We start from the raw sequence: 17158 nt of genomic DNA, 5'->3' as shown, positions 1-17158 counted from the left end.
TATATACAATACACCCCCCTAAATAAATGTTGTTGTCAATTTTGTAATGTGATCTTGACGCCTCTCACTCCAGAGACATTAACGAAGTCCTAGAGTGAAAAAATCATTAAACTTTCAGACCAACCCAACTCTTAAGTTTTGAGTTTGGACTACGAGGATAGACATAACTCGAAGTAATAATCCGAGAAGGAAACCAACTTGGATCAAATCAAGTTGAGGTCCTGCAAGTTCATATATTCATTCTATGATTCCTGCATGTCCAACTAATTAAGGTCCTGCAAGTTCCATCAGGTACGTACTAATAGTAACCATGGCTGCTCCTAATTCCTCATCATCATCAAGCTCCGAATTGCCTGATTTGCTTTCGAGTGTACACAATCTCGTACCCTCCAAATTGGAAAATGAAAACTTCTTCGCTTGGAGGTACGTAATCGTCACCATACTCGAGGCTTACAATCTCCTCGGCTACTTGGATGGTTCACTCGAGTGCCCTGAGAAATTCGTTCGAGTCCAGAACGACGATGAAGCAGAATCATCAACAACAGCAACTACTTCACAGATTAATCCAAGCTACGAAATTTGGTGCAGAGAGGATCTAAGAGTGATGCTGTTCATCAATGCTACACTGTCAGCAGAAGCACTCTGGGGCATGCGCCGCAACTGCCCCACTACAACTAGAGAGCTATGGATTCAACTTTGTGACCATATCTCAGAGTTTCCTATAATTTAGTTTCATTCGAAATACGAAACCTTAATATAGATAAAGCAGCAAATTAGTCCTTTGCTCGGCTTGGCCTCAAATGTGTATTGCAAGTCGAATTATAAGGTTTAATAGTTTAACTCAACGATACAGGATTGCCATTAAGTAATAGATTTCTATACAGAGTTCAGATCAAAAGTAAAGCGAACCCATGCCAAACAACCAGAATAGTAAGATCCTATAATCAGTGGTATTTTCCTGCAAAAAAATGGATTACATTGAGATAGTACAAGTTCCCTTGATCCACTTATTCTAAATCATTCAATGCCTGGTGAAACCAATTTGATTATCTTAGTTCTGATATAAAGGGTATAATTCACCACTTGCAAAACAAACCGGAATCACTTTTCATTCAGATACCCACAAAATTAAACCGAACAGAGAATAGTCAGAATACTTACATTTTTATTTGAGGTACCATACAGGAATCCTCTTCAGAGTTACCAACTGAGTCCTTTCATGTTAGCACAAGAAGATCCAACATGAAGAATAAAGCTGAGCTAAGCTTCAAATAAATCCAGTACCAAAAGGCCCCAGTCTTCTCAAAACAAAATCAAAATTAGACTTGGCTTTGTTGTGGCATGTATTCTCCACTTCATCATAAAGTATGGTGTAGTTTGAGCTACTGACATTTCTGAAGTAACAGAATTTGCCACCATGATATCTGTACAGTTCCTGTGTATTCCCCACTCCGCTAACTACCAAATTGTTTTTTACAACCATATTACCCTCTGCATTCTGCAAATTACTGAGAGAGCTCTCCAAGAGTCTTGAACCACCGCTTGCAGATTTCTTCTCAATGAATCCCAAATCAACGTTTGTCACATATAAATAAGTTCCATCTTCTTGTTCCAACAAGTCAGTGTACAAGGAAAGGAGAAATGTTTTGTTTGATTTCAGTGAATGAACATAGGAAGACGGCAGCTTAACAAGAACGGTATCATTGAAATTTATGGTCTGGTCCACTGTCTGCAAATTGCCATCATGCCCCATGACCATTGTATTAAGGTAGGAAAAATCTTGAATTGACTGGGTTGTGATATTCCCATTAGAGGACTTCACCCACCCAGTTGATGAGACTGACCTGCTAACCCTTGTCACAAATGTGCCATTTAAACCCACAAAATCCGACACCACTGAAACAATAAGGGGCAAGCTAGCATGCTTCACAAGCTGTGCTTGAGTTCTTGTGCTCTGTTTGTCCAACCAAATATGCAAATTTGCATCGATGTACCATACATTCAAGGCATTGGTAACATTAAACCCAATCTTGTGGCTCTTCCCATCCAAAATGTTCCCTAAAAACGGTGTGATTTCGATATCATAAGAAGGTAGATCGAATGAGCCAATGCCGGTAATGGGTCTCCACAGAAGAGGATTGACCCCTCCAGTGTAAACCACAGTAAAAGGCCATACAGCACCAACAAGCACACCATCTAAGCTCACCACAACCTCCCTAAAAGGCCCATTTCCGGGCGTGCCAGTAAGGTTGTTGGCAGCAATGTACTCATTAGTAGGATTGGAATACCAAAACTCATCATTCTCATGAAATGAAACATAAACCTCCAACACAGCCCTATAAGCATTTCGAGGAATCTCAAATTCCTTCGACTCGGTATCAGTTGAATTCTCAACTTCAAACCACAACCCATCAGTCAAAGGCAGATTTCTTGAGATGGGCAGAATCAAATCGGCCCAAGAATGGTGCCCAGATGCCAAATCCCCCACATTTTGATCATAACTATGCAAACTCGCCTCAGCAGGATAAAAATGAAAACTTATGTTCACATGGTAAACTCCAGTATATGTTGAATCAACCAAATTGCCAAGATAAACAGCGAGTGTCTGGTTCTTTTGGAGCAAAGAATAGTACCTGGTGATGTCCTTCTCAACACTCCAGACAATCCCATTGGTCCTTGGCTCGGCTGTGCAGCTCCTAAGAAGCTCAACCCCAGAAAGCCAAACCCCAAAAATTCGGTCATATTGTCTTCCTTTGCTTGTAGCGTTCCATTCAAGAACAATCTTGGAGAAGTTCTGAGATGGGCAATTTGAGGGAGGGGAGTAGTTAGCAAAGACTGGTGGTTTGCCATAAGTGTAGGCAAAGTCATGTTGGAGAATGAGCTCAGAACAAGGCTTGGTTGGGGGTACTGGAATGGGTTGGGTTACTTCAAAGTAAAGGGTGGGTGAGGTGGCATTGAGAGAAGTGGATTGGGAGATGAGCTCTGATCTGAGTTGGTTGAGTTTGTGGACATTGGCAATGGAGAAGAGAGGTTGGAGGAGGAGGAGGAAGAGGAGAGGCAATAGAGTAGCCATGACTAGTAGTTAGAGTTGTGAACTTGTGATTGCTTTGGTGGGTTACTTTGTTATATCAGCTCCTACATTGGGGCCTTGGGGATACCTTGTCCTGTTTTATTATTGAGTTGTTTGGAGTGGTAAACAATGCTGAGCTGGGGTGATCCTAAATTCTTGTATTCATTACCTTTGAAGGAAAGTGACTTCATTGTAAATTTTTTCTGGGTAAATCTTACTTTTCTTTGTGGAAAAAAATTCTAGTTTGGATAGCTACTCATTGCTACTACTAGTCACATGTGGTACTGATTATAATGATTGACTGTAATGGTCTTGGTATTGGAAATAGTTTCCAAAACTAGTAAGTGCTTGATATATAGATTTTCATTTGCATCCTGAAATTGCTCCTAGTTCCTCTTTAGAGTCACCCAGTATTAAGTACCTGAACCAAATCTTATAAAGGCGTTTGGTAATGGTCCAATTGTCTCTGTCCACTGTGAAGAAGAATAGAGGGAGAAGAAGAGTGAGTAGTGAATCTGATTTTAGGTCTAGATGTTCTTGATTTTGCTTTGGTCTGGATTTGGGGAACGAAGAAGATGAGAAGAAATGAGAAAAAAAGAGAGCCAATAATAAAAAGAGAAAAGATAGTGAATACAAGACTGACAAATTTGACATATTGTGAGAATGGTCTTTTGCCATTCATGTCACTCGTATCAGAATTGATATATAGGTTGGAGTAACCGAATTTGTCAAAAGTAGTAGTTGTTGGGTTTGCCATGTGCAAAAGACAATGGAGATTTGGCGCACGTAAAACTTTAAAATCGCCTAACAAATCGATCATCTGTCTAATTTGTGAAGGTAAAAAGTAAAAACAAAAGCAAAACAAAGATCTCATTGGTTAAAAGCTAAACAATTTCTCAATCTTACTTTAATTTGAACTTTATTCCCTCTTTACTAGATGATGATGATAATTCTCCATCTAGGTGCCATCCATCATTGATTTTAGTCTACTCAAACACTCTTCCACATCAATGAAATCATCAGTTATACACTAGAGCGAGTGATATGCCAATATTGTAACAAAAAACTTAAAGCATTCTTAAACATTTGAATAGATTACAGATAGTTGTAGGGTGTCTGTCGATCTTTATTGGAGATAAACCTTTAAGCAAAAGCAGCCAGCAAACTGAAAACAATGTGAATTTAAAAGAGTTATTTACAACCATGTTCAAATGAATCAATCCTTCAAAGCACAATGATACTTATGCAATGTAATGAATGATAAACATGATATAACTCAGAAGAAATAGGCTGGCATATTTGATAATCCCAATCACAAAATTGCAATATTATAGAGAAGTAAAGATATTTTTTTCGATTGAACACAGAACGAAAATTGTTGATCTGGGAAACCCAAATATGAAACATTTAGCATTGATGATTAGAAAATTAATCCTTTGCATGTCCTGGCATTACATGTATATATTATAAGTCTAATGATTCTCCTGTGTCCTATCTTGTTTAAGGTTTAATAGTTGAACTCAAAGATAAAGGATAACCAATAGGTATTAGATGGTATTAGATTTCTATACCAGGATCAGATTACAGTCAAGCAATTTGATTCTGCACAAAGTAGCTAGCTCCTACAATCAATGGTTTGTAATTTCTTGCATAAACTTGCATTATTATTGATATTAGTCGAGATTCACCTGAACCACTTTTCATAAATTATTCAGTTCCACGTAAAACAAAACTAGACTGACTTTTAATTTTCTAGGGAACAATATCCATAAAATCAAATGGAATACAATATACTCACATTTGAATCTGAGGTACCGACATACAGATGGAGGCACCCTCTTCAAAATCTTAGCAAAGGAGTACTTTTATGTAGCACAACAAGATGCATCAAGATGAATAAGCTAAACTTCCTCATTGTTTTCAAATAAATCCAGCACCAAAAGGCCACAGTCTTCTCAAACCAAAATCCCAGTTAGACTTTGGTTTGTTGTTGCATGTATTCTCAACCTTATCATAAAGTATGGTGTAGTTTGAGCTGCTTATATTCCTAAAGTAACAGAATTTTCCACCATGATATCTGTACATTTGCTGTGTATTCCCGACTCCACTGACTACCAAATTATCTTTTACAACCATATGACCCTCTGCATTCTGCAAATTTCTGAGAGAGCTCTTCATGAATCGAGAACCAGCACTTGCAGTTTTCTTCTCAATAACTCCCAGACTGACATTTGTCACCAATAAATATGTATTATTTTTTTGTTCCAAGTAGTCAGTGTACAAGTAAAGGGGAAATGTTTTGTGTGATGAGAGTGAGTGAACGATGGAGGAAGGCGACATGATATGAACAGTGTCATTGAAATGGATGTTCTGGTTCACTATCTGCACATCACCATTATTCCCCATGACCATTGTATTACTGTAGTAAAATTTTTGAATTGACTGGGTTGTAATATTCCCATTCGATGACTTCACCCACCCAGTTGATGAGACAGACCTGCTCACCCTTGTGATAAATGTGCCATTTAAACCCTTGAAATCTGACACCAGTGAAATAACAAGGGGCAAGCTTGTGTGCTTCACAAGCTGTCCCTCAGTTCTTCTGCTCTGTTTGTCCAACCAAATATGCAAATTTGCATCTATGTACCAAACATTCAAGGCATTTGTAACATTAAAGCCAATCTTGTGGCTCTTCCCATCCAATATGTTCCCTAAAAACGGTGTGATTTCGATGTCATAAGAAGGAAGATCGTATGAGCCAATTGCAGTAATGGGTCGCCACAGGAGAGGATTGACCCCTCCTGTGAATATCACTGTAAAAGGCCACACAGCACCAACAACATGACCATCTATACTGACCACAACCTCCCTAAAGGGTCCATTTCCGGGCACGCTAAGGTTGTTTGCAGCAATGTACTCATTAGTAGGATTTGCATACCAGGATTCATCATTCTCATGAAAGGAAACATACACTTCCAACACAGCCCTATAAGCATTTCGAGGAATCTCAAATTCCTTCAACTTGGTATCAGTTGAATTCTCAATTTCAAACCACAACCCATCCTTCAAAGGCAAATTTCTAGAAATGGGCAGAATCAAATCCGCCCAAGATGCCAACTTTTGGTCATGATCAATCAAGTTCTCTTCAGCAGGATAAAAATGAATACTAACATTGACATGGTAAACCCCAGTATAGGTTTTATCAATCAAATTGCCAAGATAAACAGCAAGTGTCTGATTCTTCTGGAGTAATGAAAAGTACCTGGTGATGTCCTTCTCAACACTCCAAACAATCCCATTAGGCCTCGGCTCTGCGGTGCAGCTCCTGAGAAGCTCAACCCCAGAGAGCCAAACCCCAAAAATGCGGTCAAATTGCCTTCCTTTGCTTGTAGCTTTCCATTCAAGAACAATCTTGGAGAAATTCTGAGATGGGCAATTTGAGGGAGGGTGGTAGTTAGCAAAGACTGGGGCTTTTCTATAAGTGTAGGCAAAGTCATGCTGGAGAATGAGCTGGGAACAAGGCTTGGTTTTGGGTAGTTTAATGGGTTTGGTTACTTCAAAGTAAAGGGTTGGTGGGGTGTCATTTAGAGGTGTTGGTTGGGAGATGAGCTCTGATCTGAGTTGGTTGAGTTTGTGGACATTGGCAATGGAGAAGAGAGGTTGAAGGAAGAGGAAGAAGAGGAGATGCAACAGAGAAGCCATGGTAATGGTTGAGTTGTTGTTGGGGGTCTACTTTGTATCAATGAGTATTTGAGGGATGCTCTATTCTGTTTTATTCAGTTTTTATGGGGTGAAAAACAATGCTGAGCTGGGATGGAACCTAATGTTAAATTATTAATTGTAGTTTTTCTGGATAAATATATTCAAATTAAATGTAGCTATTTATTGCGAAAACCTCTGTCACCTGTGGGCCTGTGCCCTGTGGCAATGATTAAAATGAATAACTGTTCACTGTTATAGTATCTGGGTTTTGATATGGTCCATATGGATATCAAATTTGTCAATGAATAAATTGGGAAATACTTTTCAAAACTAGCAAGTTCATGATGAATGGATTTCATCCTCCTGCAATTGCTTTTTGTTGCCTTTTAGCAATTCCAGTACGAAGTACCTGAATCAATTTTGCAAAGGCTTTTGGTTAGATTTAGTAGTCAATCTACTTCTTCCTCAAAAGCAAACTACTCTTTTCTTTCCCTGTATCTACCTGTTTTTCCGTCGTCTTCATGTTGAAGTTTCTTCTCCTTTCAATTAATGCATATGTCAAAAAAGAAAAGAATCCTCGGGGTTTTCCAGTCTATAATCATTGATTGAACAAAATGAGGTATCAATGGCAGTGAATTGCGTTGCATCAGAAATATGAACATTTCATTAAGTAACAAGATTTACAAATATTCTTAATTTACACTTAATTAAAGAGTTCGATTTAAAACTGATATCTGACCAGAGTCGCCGTTCAACAAGAAAACCTCCAGAGGAACATAAGGAGAGGCTACTGACGATCCAAATCTGTAAGTAGGTTGCAGTATCTTGCTACCTTTGGCACACACAAAACTTCGAAGCCTTGGTCCAGTTCTCATCTGCCAAATCTACAAGATAAACACAACAGAAGAAAGCAGATCCCATCAGTTCGAAGTTAAACACAGTTGCTTAATCTTACTCTAATCTGAACTTTGTTTATCTCATTGCAACTAATGATAGTTCTCCATCAAGGTGTCATCCAGCATTTCACGTATATTTCAAAACTCATCCCGATCATCTAAGTCATAAACTAGAATGAGTAATGCCAAGTTGAAAGCATTCTTAAATATTTAAAATGACTTTTTCTTGTGTAGCAACTTACAAGTAGATATAAAAGCAGGCATTTGATTATCACTAGCATATACGGTGCTTCCAAGCTCTCCATTACTCTTGTTTATCACAAGTTTTATACAAGAAATTCCGTAGAAGCAATCAGTGATCATTCATTCTCATGAGTACCATCAGCTTTGATTTTAACGTCACGAACCAAATGCCTTCCGGTTTATGTCAAGTAGTAGCTTATTGAATGAGCCATTCACTTTTGAATTCACTTTAATTGCTTTTCCTCAAATTTTAAACAAAAGAATGATGCCTAGTGCCAGTCCTTTAACTTCTAAGGACAATTTGGAAACCATGTATATCAGTTTGAATATGCTTCCTGGATCCTACTTTCACTCACCAAGTCTTGAATAGCATGTGATATCTCTTATTCATATATTATGTGATCAACACATTTCTATTCCACAGATTAAAATTAAGTATAAACATTGTAGGCAGTTGTACACTAGTGCTCCCAGTTCTGATTCTAACATTGCAAACCAGATGCCTTGCTATCAAGTTTTCACCACATACCTTGAGTTGTTTTTGGAATGTGGAGAAAATAATTTGCAATCTGATTGTTGTAGAAAAAACTAGAAGAGATGCAACTAAGAGACAAAAGGGATCTTGGACTACTGGAATGTTGGGAAGAGGAATTACTTTTGAACAGGAAAATGGTAAAACAATGTACCTCAATAATTCCTTTTCTAGGGGCATGAATGACCAAACACAGGCAGTAATCACTCTTGGTAGGTTCATAATAACGGGAACTAGAAGCTGCAGTGTTTTTATTGACCAGCATCTCCGTGAATAGGCAACTAGCATCCCGATATCCCTGCAGATTGAATTATACCACCATCAGGGAACCCAATTATATCAAAATGAGAAGAGAAGAAAAGAAACAAAAAAAAAGATTTCAATCTAAGGATTCAAGATGAAAACCTTCCACAGTCGCACTATGACAAGTGCTTGAGTGTCTAAAAGCAATATGCGACCAAGTGAATCTGTAATTGCAGCCAATGTGCCACTAGGTGATAAGGTAAGCTTCTCACCCTTTCTTGGGAAGTCCTTCAAACATGTCAATGGAGAAGCTGTCACAAATCAAAATGCACATCATTAGAACCAACAGGATTTTACATGAAGTTGAAAAATGATTGGTGAGAAGGATTCAAAATGCTTGGACAGAATAGATAAGGTGAAGCACCCACAGTTTTCAGGAAATTCACTCAAATCAAAGAGTATTAACCAGTTGTTTCATAATCTCTGAACAGATCAGCATAACATCTTACTTTAAACCTAAGTTTCCCACAAACTCTGTTTATAACAGCAGGGAATTAATTACATTAACATCTCTTAAAATACATATGCTTCCCAGATATGCGTCAAAATGGGGTAGCTGTTGTGATACCAACTGTAGGCTGTAGAGGGGCCTGGTTGAAACAACACAACAAGTTCAACCACCTTCCTCTTACTGTTACTGTTACTCTGACATGAACAATCTTTTAATTGTTTTTAAGTAGCTTTCATCTTTTCACTCTTTGCTTCCTTACAAACCTTGAACAAAATATTGTTTCTAGAGATGTCATATAAATGAATCTTATTTCACTTTAATGGGACGGTGAGTTTAGAAAGCTCAAATAGTCAAATGGTTTCTGTTTTCCAGATGTTTGAAAACTTACACATAAGTCAAAAGTGTGTAATCCTTTCCTAATCACTTGCTTTATTATTATTTGTTTTTGTTTTTGTTTTTTTTTTTTTTTGTCTGGCTCGATTGCACTATTCTTTTATAGGCATAGTTTCATCATACTATCATATCTAGTTTCCTATGATACGAATACGAAACTATATCCACAGAAATAACGGACATAAATGCAATCCCATCAATGTCCGGACAAAGTATTGAGATAAGATAAAGAAACAACAAAATATCAATCAGCATGTGATTCAACAATCTGTTTCTTCCTTCATTCCTATATTCGGTAAATGAAATTTATTAAATATACTCGGACAACAAAATTATTGAACTTCAAGTTAATAACAGAAGTTGATTATTCTCACCTCGAGCAAATGGTTGAGGTGTCTCATCTAATTTCTTAGGTGAAGTCTGTTCACTTCGCCATATCAGTTTTGAGAATGAGGCTATTGTTGAAAATGTTGCAGGCACAACTTTAGACAAGATAGCTCCCACGAAAGATCTATTTTTATCTTCCGAAAGTCTTTACATGACGAACCAAAATATAGTAAATAAATCTACCAAGAGTAATAACATAGAAAAACATGAGAAGTAATTACATCAACTGGGAAATCATTCGATAAAACTAACCTGAAGGCTGAAATTACCGCATCCTCTCCAACAGTGATTCCACAGAAATAATGTTCACTTGACTGCCCAACAATAAAAGCAGCTGAATTCAAATCCAGAATAACTATTCAGAAAGTTTCCGTGAATAATAGAAAAGGCACCATAACCATTACTGTCAGCAAAACTCCAAGAATATTAGACAAACATGGCAATAAGGAAAACTTGCAAGTATGTAGAGCTGTATTTCTGTAAATATATTCCTGCTGGTCAACTCAAGAGAACCTTATTCCATAAGGAAGACTACTGGAGAAGTGAATACCTGGATTTCCATCAGTGGCGGAGGCATTATGCCAGTGATTGCTGCATCAGCACAACTACCATACTTACTGACACTCCATAATTGGTAAGGTAATTTTCCATAAGAATTTCCCAAATCATCAGACCTCCGATTTCGATCCCAAAAATGAGACTGTGTTTCTTGAAACCACTGCTGCAGCTTATTCTACATTCCAAGCACATTAAGCATACTATTAGAAACCATACAAATTAAGCCTCTTAAGGCTAGAAGCAAATCTGAAAACCAAATGACACCTGAGACTCCGACAGTAACCATCATATGCTGTCTTATTTATTTCTTTATGCCACAACAGAAAACCAGAACTACTCATCCTCCCGCTATATTAAGCTCACAAATGCAAAACCAAAGAGCAAGAATAACACAATTTGTGCTCAAAAGATGGCATTGCAGCTAAAACTCTCATTTGTAGCAAGATAAAAAGATGCTACTCATACCTGAATATCCGAACCATCAAAACGGGCGAGAATGCCTGGCATAACAACACAAACCTCCTCCGAGGATGTATCGTGGCTCAAATCTCTCTTCGTTCCTCGGACCCTCAACCGTATGATCCTAGCTGGATATACCATCTGTAAGCAAACAAAATCAATCACCAGTTGCTTCAGATTTGAAACAATAACATAATTCAAGTTCAGCAACTAATCCCAGATATAATCACCAATGCCAAATCTAATAACTTTAGATTCACCCATCATGTAAAAATCTAATCAAAACTCTTCAATGCATAGTGAAATTCAATAACATTTATACCAAAGCTAAACTCTTTCCAATAGTAAATAATCCATAATGGTGAAAAGCTATTTACTTTTTACCTGTTTATGGATCAAATGTCCAGCCAAAGAGTAAAAGAGGAGATAGCCAGCAGAAGTCCCGGCCACAACGACCCGCATCTCATCAAACACCAGCCACTCAATCGCCGTCACGAACTCGGCCTCAATCGGCGACAATTCGGGTCGGATTTTGACCCGGCTCCCGTCGGGCTCGGCCCACCCGAGTACCACAATCACGGACCGGTTCGCGAGCGCGATGCAGTGAGTGTCGATGGCGCAGAGGAGGTTCGGAGTGTCCACGAGCCACCCCTCCTTTCCGGCGCCGAGCTCGCCGAGCTCCTCGCACGCTATGCAGCCCACCTCCGTCGTGTGAACCCGCCTCGCCATTTTTGATCGGATCGGAGATGAAGATTAAGAAGAAGAAAGCAAAGACATATAACTAAAAAAGCCTTCTTCGAAACGGCAACGTTTCAACTTTTTTAAACAAAACGCTGCGTTTTGAATGTTCTTGCACTCTTTTCTAGTTAGTACATGTTTAAATAGTATTCACTTGATCATTGACTAACTAACTGACCATGAAAATTAAGTTTAATTATCGTTGAATATAAATTATATTTATTGTTGAATTTACGTCTAAAGATAGTTCAACAAGATATTCTTGATCAATAATTGACTATGTGAACATTATTGTTCAACACATAGTTGTAGTCGAAGCTCTTGGCATTGCTCGGTATGTTCTCTTGAGGCTGATTATAATTTGAGATTTAAGCACCACGGCCGCATTTGTTTGCCTGGAGATGATACTTGGACAAGATTAATTATCTCCTATCTAATGAGGAGTTGTGTTTGGACGTCCGGATATTAAGTAACCAGAAAATTTTAATTATGTTAGATCTTCATATTAAATCTTGCTGAGAAGGTAAGATGAATCTTATCCATCTGGATATGATCAAAAAAGCAGAACGCCTTTTTTCTTCGACCTCACCGAGAAAACAAATTGAGCCTGTCTGCTGAAGAAGAAAAAGTAGGAGCTTGATAATAAGAGAGCGGATCAAACTTGGTCTCCTCGATGAAACCGCCTCTTCTGTTATTTGGATTGGGCAGCGAGAATGAGATTCTGTAAGAGGAAATCGATTTCTCGTCCATGGACCTGGATGGCGACGTTTTCCGATCAATAACGGTCTCGCGATCTGAACCTAAACCCTTGTTACTGCTCTTTATCGTCTTTTTCGGTGTATTCTTCTTTCGTCGGCGTCCTCTTCTGTGGCGAAGCGAGACGGCAGCTTGCAGCGAATCTCAATGAGGCAGTTGATGACTGGGCTGACGGTGCGTTTGTGGATGTAGAAGGCAGAAACGATCATGAGGGAGGAACTGACTAAGGCAGCCATGGCTAAGTTGAGAGCGAAGCTTGCAGAGGTAGAAGATGAAGATGACATGGCTCTGTATTTTTATATTTTTTTTAATCTTTTAATTATCCGTTTTTGAGTACACAAACGCAAGATTGGTTTGGAGTTAGCATCTCCTATCCAATCTAGGCTTAGTTTGGGATTGCTGTGCTGTGAGAGGAAGCACTTCCGAACTTGCTGTGAGAGGAAGCACTTCCGAACTTGCTGTGAGGAGAAGCAGCTGAGGTGTTTGGTAAACTGTTTTTAAAAGTGCTGTGAGGTCCAAAAGCAATTTCTAGGTGTTTGGTAAATTGCAAGGCAAAAGTGCTTTGACTGGGTATAATTACCAAAATGGTCATACATGCTAAGATATGCTACTAAAATACATAATTTTGTTTTTTGATTATGTAACCATACCAAATAAATTTTATTCTCATGTATTATTCTTGTACCCTTGGTTGGACATAATAAAATATTTACTTTAAACCCTTCAATATGCATATTATGTTTTACTATTACATAAAATCTCATCTAGAATATTTGGATTAATTTTCTGACCATAGTTCAATGTGAACCATTACACAAAATATATTAAAGTCACTTGAAATTTGCAACTAAATGCTAAGTAGATGCATTCATTAGACTTTGTGCAATTGCATTAATTTCTTAACACCTCCATTTCTTGTCTTCCTGGACCATCTCCATCATGTTCATTATCCTCCAGCTCTTCACTTGAGTAATTTCCACTTTCATCAAAATCAATATCTCGTTGAGCATATCTTCTTATGTAATTATGAAGAGCCATAGTAGCAACAACTATCTTCACTTTTCTTTGCTGTAGTTATTTTGGAGATACAGAGGAGACATGCTGACATTTACTTTTTGGATGCACTTTTTGGAGATGCAGAGAAGATTTGCAAGTGTTTGCTTTTTGGTTCTCAGAATTGATGTTGAAGTTGGGTCTGGAACAGTATAGTAATTTGCTTCTGAGTTTGCAGATCAGTTCTGTCATGTGCACCTATTGTTATGTTGTTTCATGTTTCAGTTTGTTCCTCTAGATATTGGACTGCTTGCAGCTATTAGAGGTTTATTCCCAGCAGCAGGTGCTAATTAGAGCTGTGTCTCTATTTTCCTAAAAGTACTTTTTCTTTATTTACAGTCTATGCTTTGGGAGAACCCTGGAGAAAGAAAGGAAAATGATTAGAAGCCTTTTATTTCACGAACCTTTTGTTGCCAGATTTTAAGAATTAGATGAAGCCCTCTGTTTGGTTATATTAAACTTATGAAGCTTGAATAGGAAAAGAATATGCATTCTCATAAGGTAAGAATATGCATTCTCATAAGTTTTTAACAATACATAAAGTAGTTCAGAACATTACTTTATAATCCAACTAGAGTAACATTTTTATATACAATAGGGGCCAACACGCCCAGCAAAACAAGGAAACAAATCAGAAACTAGGTACATGCTCCTAAAACTTCAAGTTTAACACAAATCATCCCGCAACATAGTGATGACACGTGAAGGAGGCTGCATTATGAGATCCTGATCCAGTCGTGGCCTTAACATCAACCCAACCTTGCTTCCATTTGTAGTACCTTGCATTAGTTCCTTCTCACTAATCATGTACCCGTCCTTATTCTGTTCAGTGCCTTTCTCAAGTGAGTCAGCTACCTAATTTGCATGCACCAAAAAGCTCCAGACCTGAGCCCCAAGAGCATAACCTACATCAATTAATATATAAATGTACCCAAGGAGAACCATTAACCATTTTCCAAGAGATAAACTCCCTACTATTAATTAAAAGAATAAGATATGAAGTCAGAATACTTGGAACAGCAAATCCAATTTTGCAAATAACACACCTTTATATCTTTGATTCCTAATCCAATCTTACGATCCCTATGAGGGTGAAATACTAAACCTGTCACCAAAGTTTGCTTCTCCATCTCATTTATGCTTTCATTGATGTCATACCTGCATTCACACGAATTACATATATGTGAGTAACAGGACCTTCCTATTTCATTATGTAAAAATGTTTTTTCTACCTACTTGTCCCAACTCCTAAGAGAAAAACAATCCACTTGGTCATTTTGGAAACCTATAAACTCATAGGAAATAGATTCTCTGTATAGCTGGAAAAGGACATCATCAATGTTAAAATTTTGGCAAAGAAGTTGTACTACAGAGTGTTTGAAACTATTGCATTTATTTCAGTGTTAATATCAGGTATGCTCTTGACATATGCAAGCCGTCATCAGGCAAGAGAAAATCAGTTCCAAATTTCAAACAATAACAAGTACTTTTCATGTATGATACTAGTGAATAAATTTCCCGAGCTTTCACATGGCCACTACATTCTTCAATCTAATAGAACCCTTAATATAACAAAATCTGAATGTACATGAGCACGTAACAAATGAACCAAAATACCAAGAATGTGAATCACCTTCATTCTAGCTCGACAATGTTGTCAACCTATGTCTGATTGTACTGCACAAGCTCCAAAAACAAGAACTCAAATGCACTCAAACTGACCTGAAACAACCATCAAATCCCAAAATCATCAAACAGCCAAAATCTCAATCACCGAAAAATTCAATAAAAGCATAAAATCCCAGGTCCTCATCACTCAAATGAAGGTCAATTCAGTACAAAGTTTTGATTATAAATGTCTACACGTGAGCTAGATATATAGGCAAAAAAAATCAGAGACAGAGAATTTATAACTGTAATAGTCTTGGTCTTCTCTTAATATGTAAATGGAATATGAGAATTGAAACAGAAAGACAAGACACAAAGAAAAAGAACAAGTAGTGATGTTTTTGAAACCCTTACCGGCTAACAAGAATGGATGGCAGAACAAGTAGTGATGTTTTTTGAAACCCTTACTAGCTAACAAGAATGGATGGCAGAACAAATAGTGATGTTTATTGTGACCAAGAAATCACGGCTGGTTTGCAGCTACAGCTATTCTCTCTCTATTAAATCTCTCTCACAAATTAGTAAAAGCATTGAACTGAAAATTCATATTAAGCTAGCAACTGTATGTAGTACGTAAGCATTATTGGTTGGTATGCATACAAAATATTCTTGCCATGCTGTTAGTTTGTGCTCTATGAAAAAAGCTGACTGAAATTCCTTTATGCTTTTAGTTGGTGATATAGCCAGGATGGGATGATGATGAAAGATTAATTATTGATCACTTTACCACAGTTCCACTACGGTGTCTCCGTGTCTGTGTGGGATTGTTTCATCATTATATAAAAAGAAACTGCAACAAATAGCTTTGAACAAACCAGATCCGAGTCAGACTCGGATCTCTTTTTATTAGGTAATTAATTTCTAAAGCTGAAAACAAAAGGAAAAACAAAAAGAACAAAACAGCCAACAAAACCAATGCTAACTAATTTTCCTAAAGCCATCCACAGTATCTCCCTCACACAGTTTGCAGGATGTGGTTTAAGCATAAAGAATATCTATCTACCTCAATTTCGAATAAGAAAATAAACAACCTAATATAAGTGATTTCAGCAAAGAATAAAGGGTTTGTCTCCTATGATGATCAATCGTGTAAAATCAACCTTAAAAAGCAATCTACAAAACTCATTATTGTGATTTGTGACCACATCCTGTTCAGAATTCCATAGCCTAATTAATCCAAGAGATTTCCACTAAGACAAGCTGTTTTTCTTTTGAATCAAAAGAAGGCCAACCTTTGATATCTGATCCCTAAATGTTTTGAACCAAACCCAAGTCAATGAATACACCATAGATTTGATTCCAGAAAGAAAAAAAAATGCCATGAGTACGAATCAAAAAAAAAAATTGAATCTGAAAGAGTAAGGTAAAGAGAGCAAGCTGAACCTTTCAGTGACGAGAATCCACGAATTGAAGGAGATCACCAGCGACGAGCTGAAGAAGAAGGCGCAGGGGAAGGCCCGGCGAGGATCCACGACGACCTGAAGAAGATGGCGCAGAGGAAGGCGGCGACAATCCACGACAAGCTGAAGAAGAAGGCGTAGAGGAAGGCGGCGACAATCCACGAATTGAAGGAGGTCGCGACGAGTTGAGGAAGAAGGCGATCTGAGAGTCCAAACACCGAAGAAGAAGAAGGAGAAGGAGGAGGAGGAGGAGGAGGAGGAGACGCAGAATGAGACGTCTGCCTCGCGATAGAGAAAAGCCCCATCTGTTTCAATGTAATTTTCTGAAAAGGAGGAGGACAGAATTGGCAGTTAGATAAATTTCATTAAACTGTTTACTGTTGATGCTCCGTGTTTTCCCAAAGCCGTTTTTCAAAAGCTACAAATTGTAGCTTCTCAAATTCAGCTGTGAGGAGAAGCGCTTATGTCCCAAAGCAGCTATTGTAGATTTTACCAAACACTATATTCTTGACCCAAAAGCAGAAGCAACCCCAAAAGCACCTCAAGAAT

General features: G+C 38.0%; 3 protein-coding genes and 1 long non-coding RNA gene across 5 annotated transcripts; all 4 read right to left on the bottom strand.

Annotated features, from left to right (window-relative positions):
• Positions 1–218: 218 nt before the first annotated feature.
• On the bottom strand, positions 219–3161 carry LOC112167698 (peptide-N4-(N-acetyl-beta-glucosaminyl)asparagine amidase A). 2 transcript variants are annotated; one of them, XR_005799283.1, is made up of 2 exons: positions 1162–3161; positions 219–958 (listed from the first exon to the last, which is right to left on the bottom strand). XR_005799283.1 is itself a non-coding variant. In XM_040505562.1 (1 exon), exon 1 carries the CDS (start codon positions 3071–3073, stop codon positions 1268–1270), a length of 1806 nt encoding a protein of 601 aa, XP_040361496.1. In that variant the 5' UTR covers positions 3074–3161; the 3' UTR covers positions 1014–1267. The 2 variants fall into 2 exon arrangements, 1 of the variants encoding a protein (XP_040361496.1); XM_040505562.1 differs by lacking the exon at positions 219–958 and having other exon boundaries at positions 1014–3161.
• An 842-nt stretch (positions 3162–4003) lies between these two features.
• Positions 4004–6844, bottom strand: LOC112165476 (peptide-N4-(N-acetyl-beta-glucosaminyl)asparagine amidase A). The gene is made up of 2 exons (XM_040505563.1): positions 4869–6844; positions 4004–4235 (listed from the first exon to the last, which is right to left on the bottom strand). The coding sequence occupies exon 1, from the start codon at positions 6770–6772 to the stop codon at positions 4991–4993; it is 1782 nt and encodes a 593-aa protein (XP_040361497.1). The 5' UTR covers positions 6773–6844; the 3' UTR covers positions 4004–4235; positions 4869–4990.
• Positions 6845–7377: 533 nt separating this feature from the next.
• Positions 7378–11739, bottom strand: LOC112165477 (rab3 GTPase-activating protein non-catalytic subunit). The gene is made up of 8 exons (XM_024301999.2): positions 11379–11739; positions 11001–11135; positions 10528–10710; positions 10230–10291; positions 9965–10122; positions 8849–8997; positions 8598–8741; positions 7378–7656 (listed from the first exon to the last, which is right to left on the bottom strand). The coding sequence occupies exons 1-8, from the start codon at positions 11721–11723 to the stop codon at positions 7480–7482; spliced, it is 1353 nt and encodes a 450-aa protein (XP_024157767.1). The 5' UTR covers positions 11724–11739; the 3' UTR covers positions 7378–7479.
• A 2276-nt stretch (positions 11740–14015) lies between these two features.
• Positions 14016–16910, bottom strand: LOC112168328. Its single transcript, XR_002924187.2, has 4 exons — positions 16593–16910; positions 15175–15263; positions 14588–14699; positions 14016–14446 (listed from the first exon to the last, which is right to left on the bottom strand). It is a non-coding gene; the product is annotated as an uncharacterized LOC112168328 (long non-coding RNA).
• Positions 16911–17158: the final 248 nt, after the last annotated feature.

The sequence above is a fragment of the Rosa chinensis genome, chromosome 5 (genome assembly GCF_002994745.2).
Source record: "Rosa chinensis cultivar Old Blush chromosome 5, RchiOBHm-V2, whole genome shotgun sequence".
Taxonomy (NCBI): domain Eukaryota; kingdom Viridiplantae; phylum Streptophyta; class Magnoliopsida; order Rosales; family Rosaceae; genus Rosa; species Rosa chinensis.
This window is presented reverse-complemented; position numbering and strand designations above follow the sequence as displayed.

What these genes read in the sequence shown, in the direction of transcription:
- LOC112167698 (XM_040505562.1), bottom strand. Translation starts at nt 3,073, where the DNA reads ATGGCTACTCTATTGCCTCTCCTCTTCCTCCTCCTCCTCCAACCTCTC.
- LOC112165476 (XM_040505563.1), bottom strand. Translation starts at nt 6,772, where the DNA reads ATGGCTTCTCTGTTGCATCTCCTCTTCTTCCTCTTCCTTCAACCTCTC.
- LOC112165477 (XM_024301999.2), bottom strand. Translation starts at nt 11,723, where the DNA reads ATGGCGAGGCGGGTTCACACGACGGAGGTGGGCTGCATAGCGTGCGAG. An exon ending in TTGATGGTTCGGATATTCAG is followed by an intron (nt 10,711 to 11,000) that starts GTATGAGTAGCA and finishes CTTGGAATGTAG; the next exon opens with AATAAGCTGCAGCAGTGGTT. An exon ending in ACCTCAACCATTTGCTCGAG is followed by an intron (nt 8,998 to 9,964) that starts GTGAGAATAATC and finishes GATTTGTGACAG; the next exon opens with CTTCTCCATTGACATGTTTG.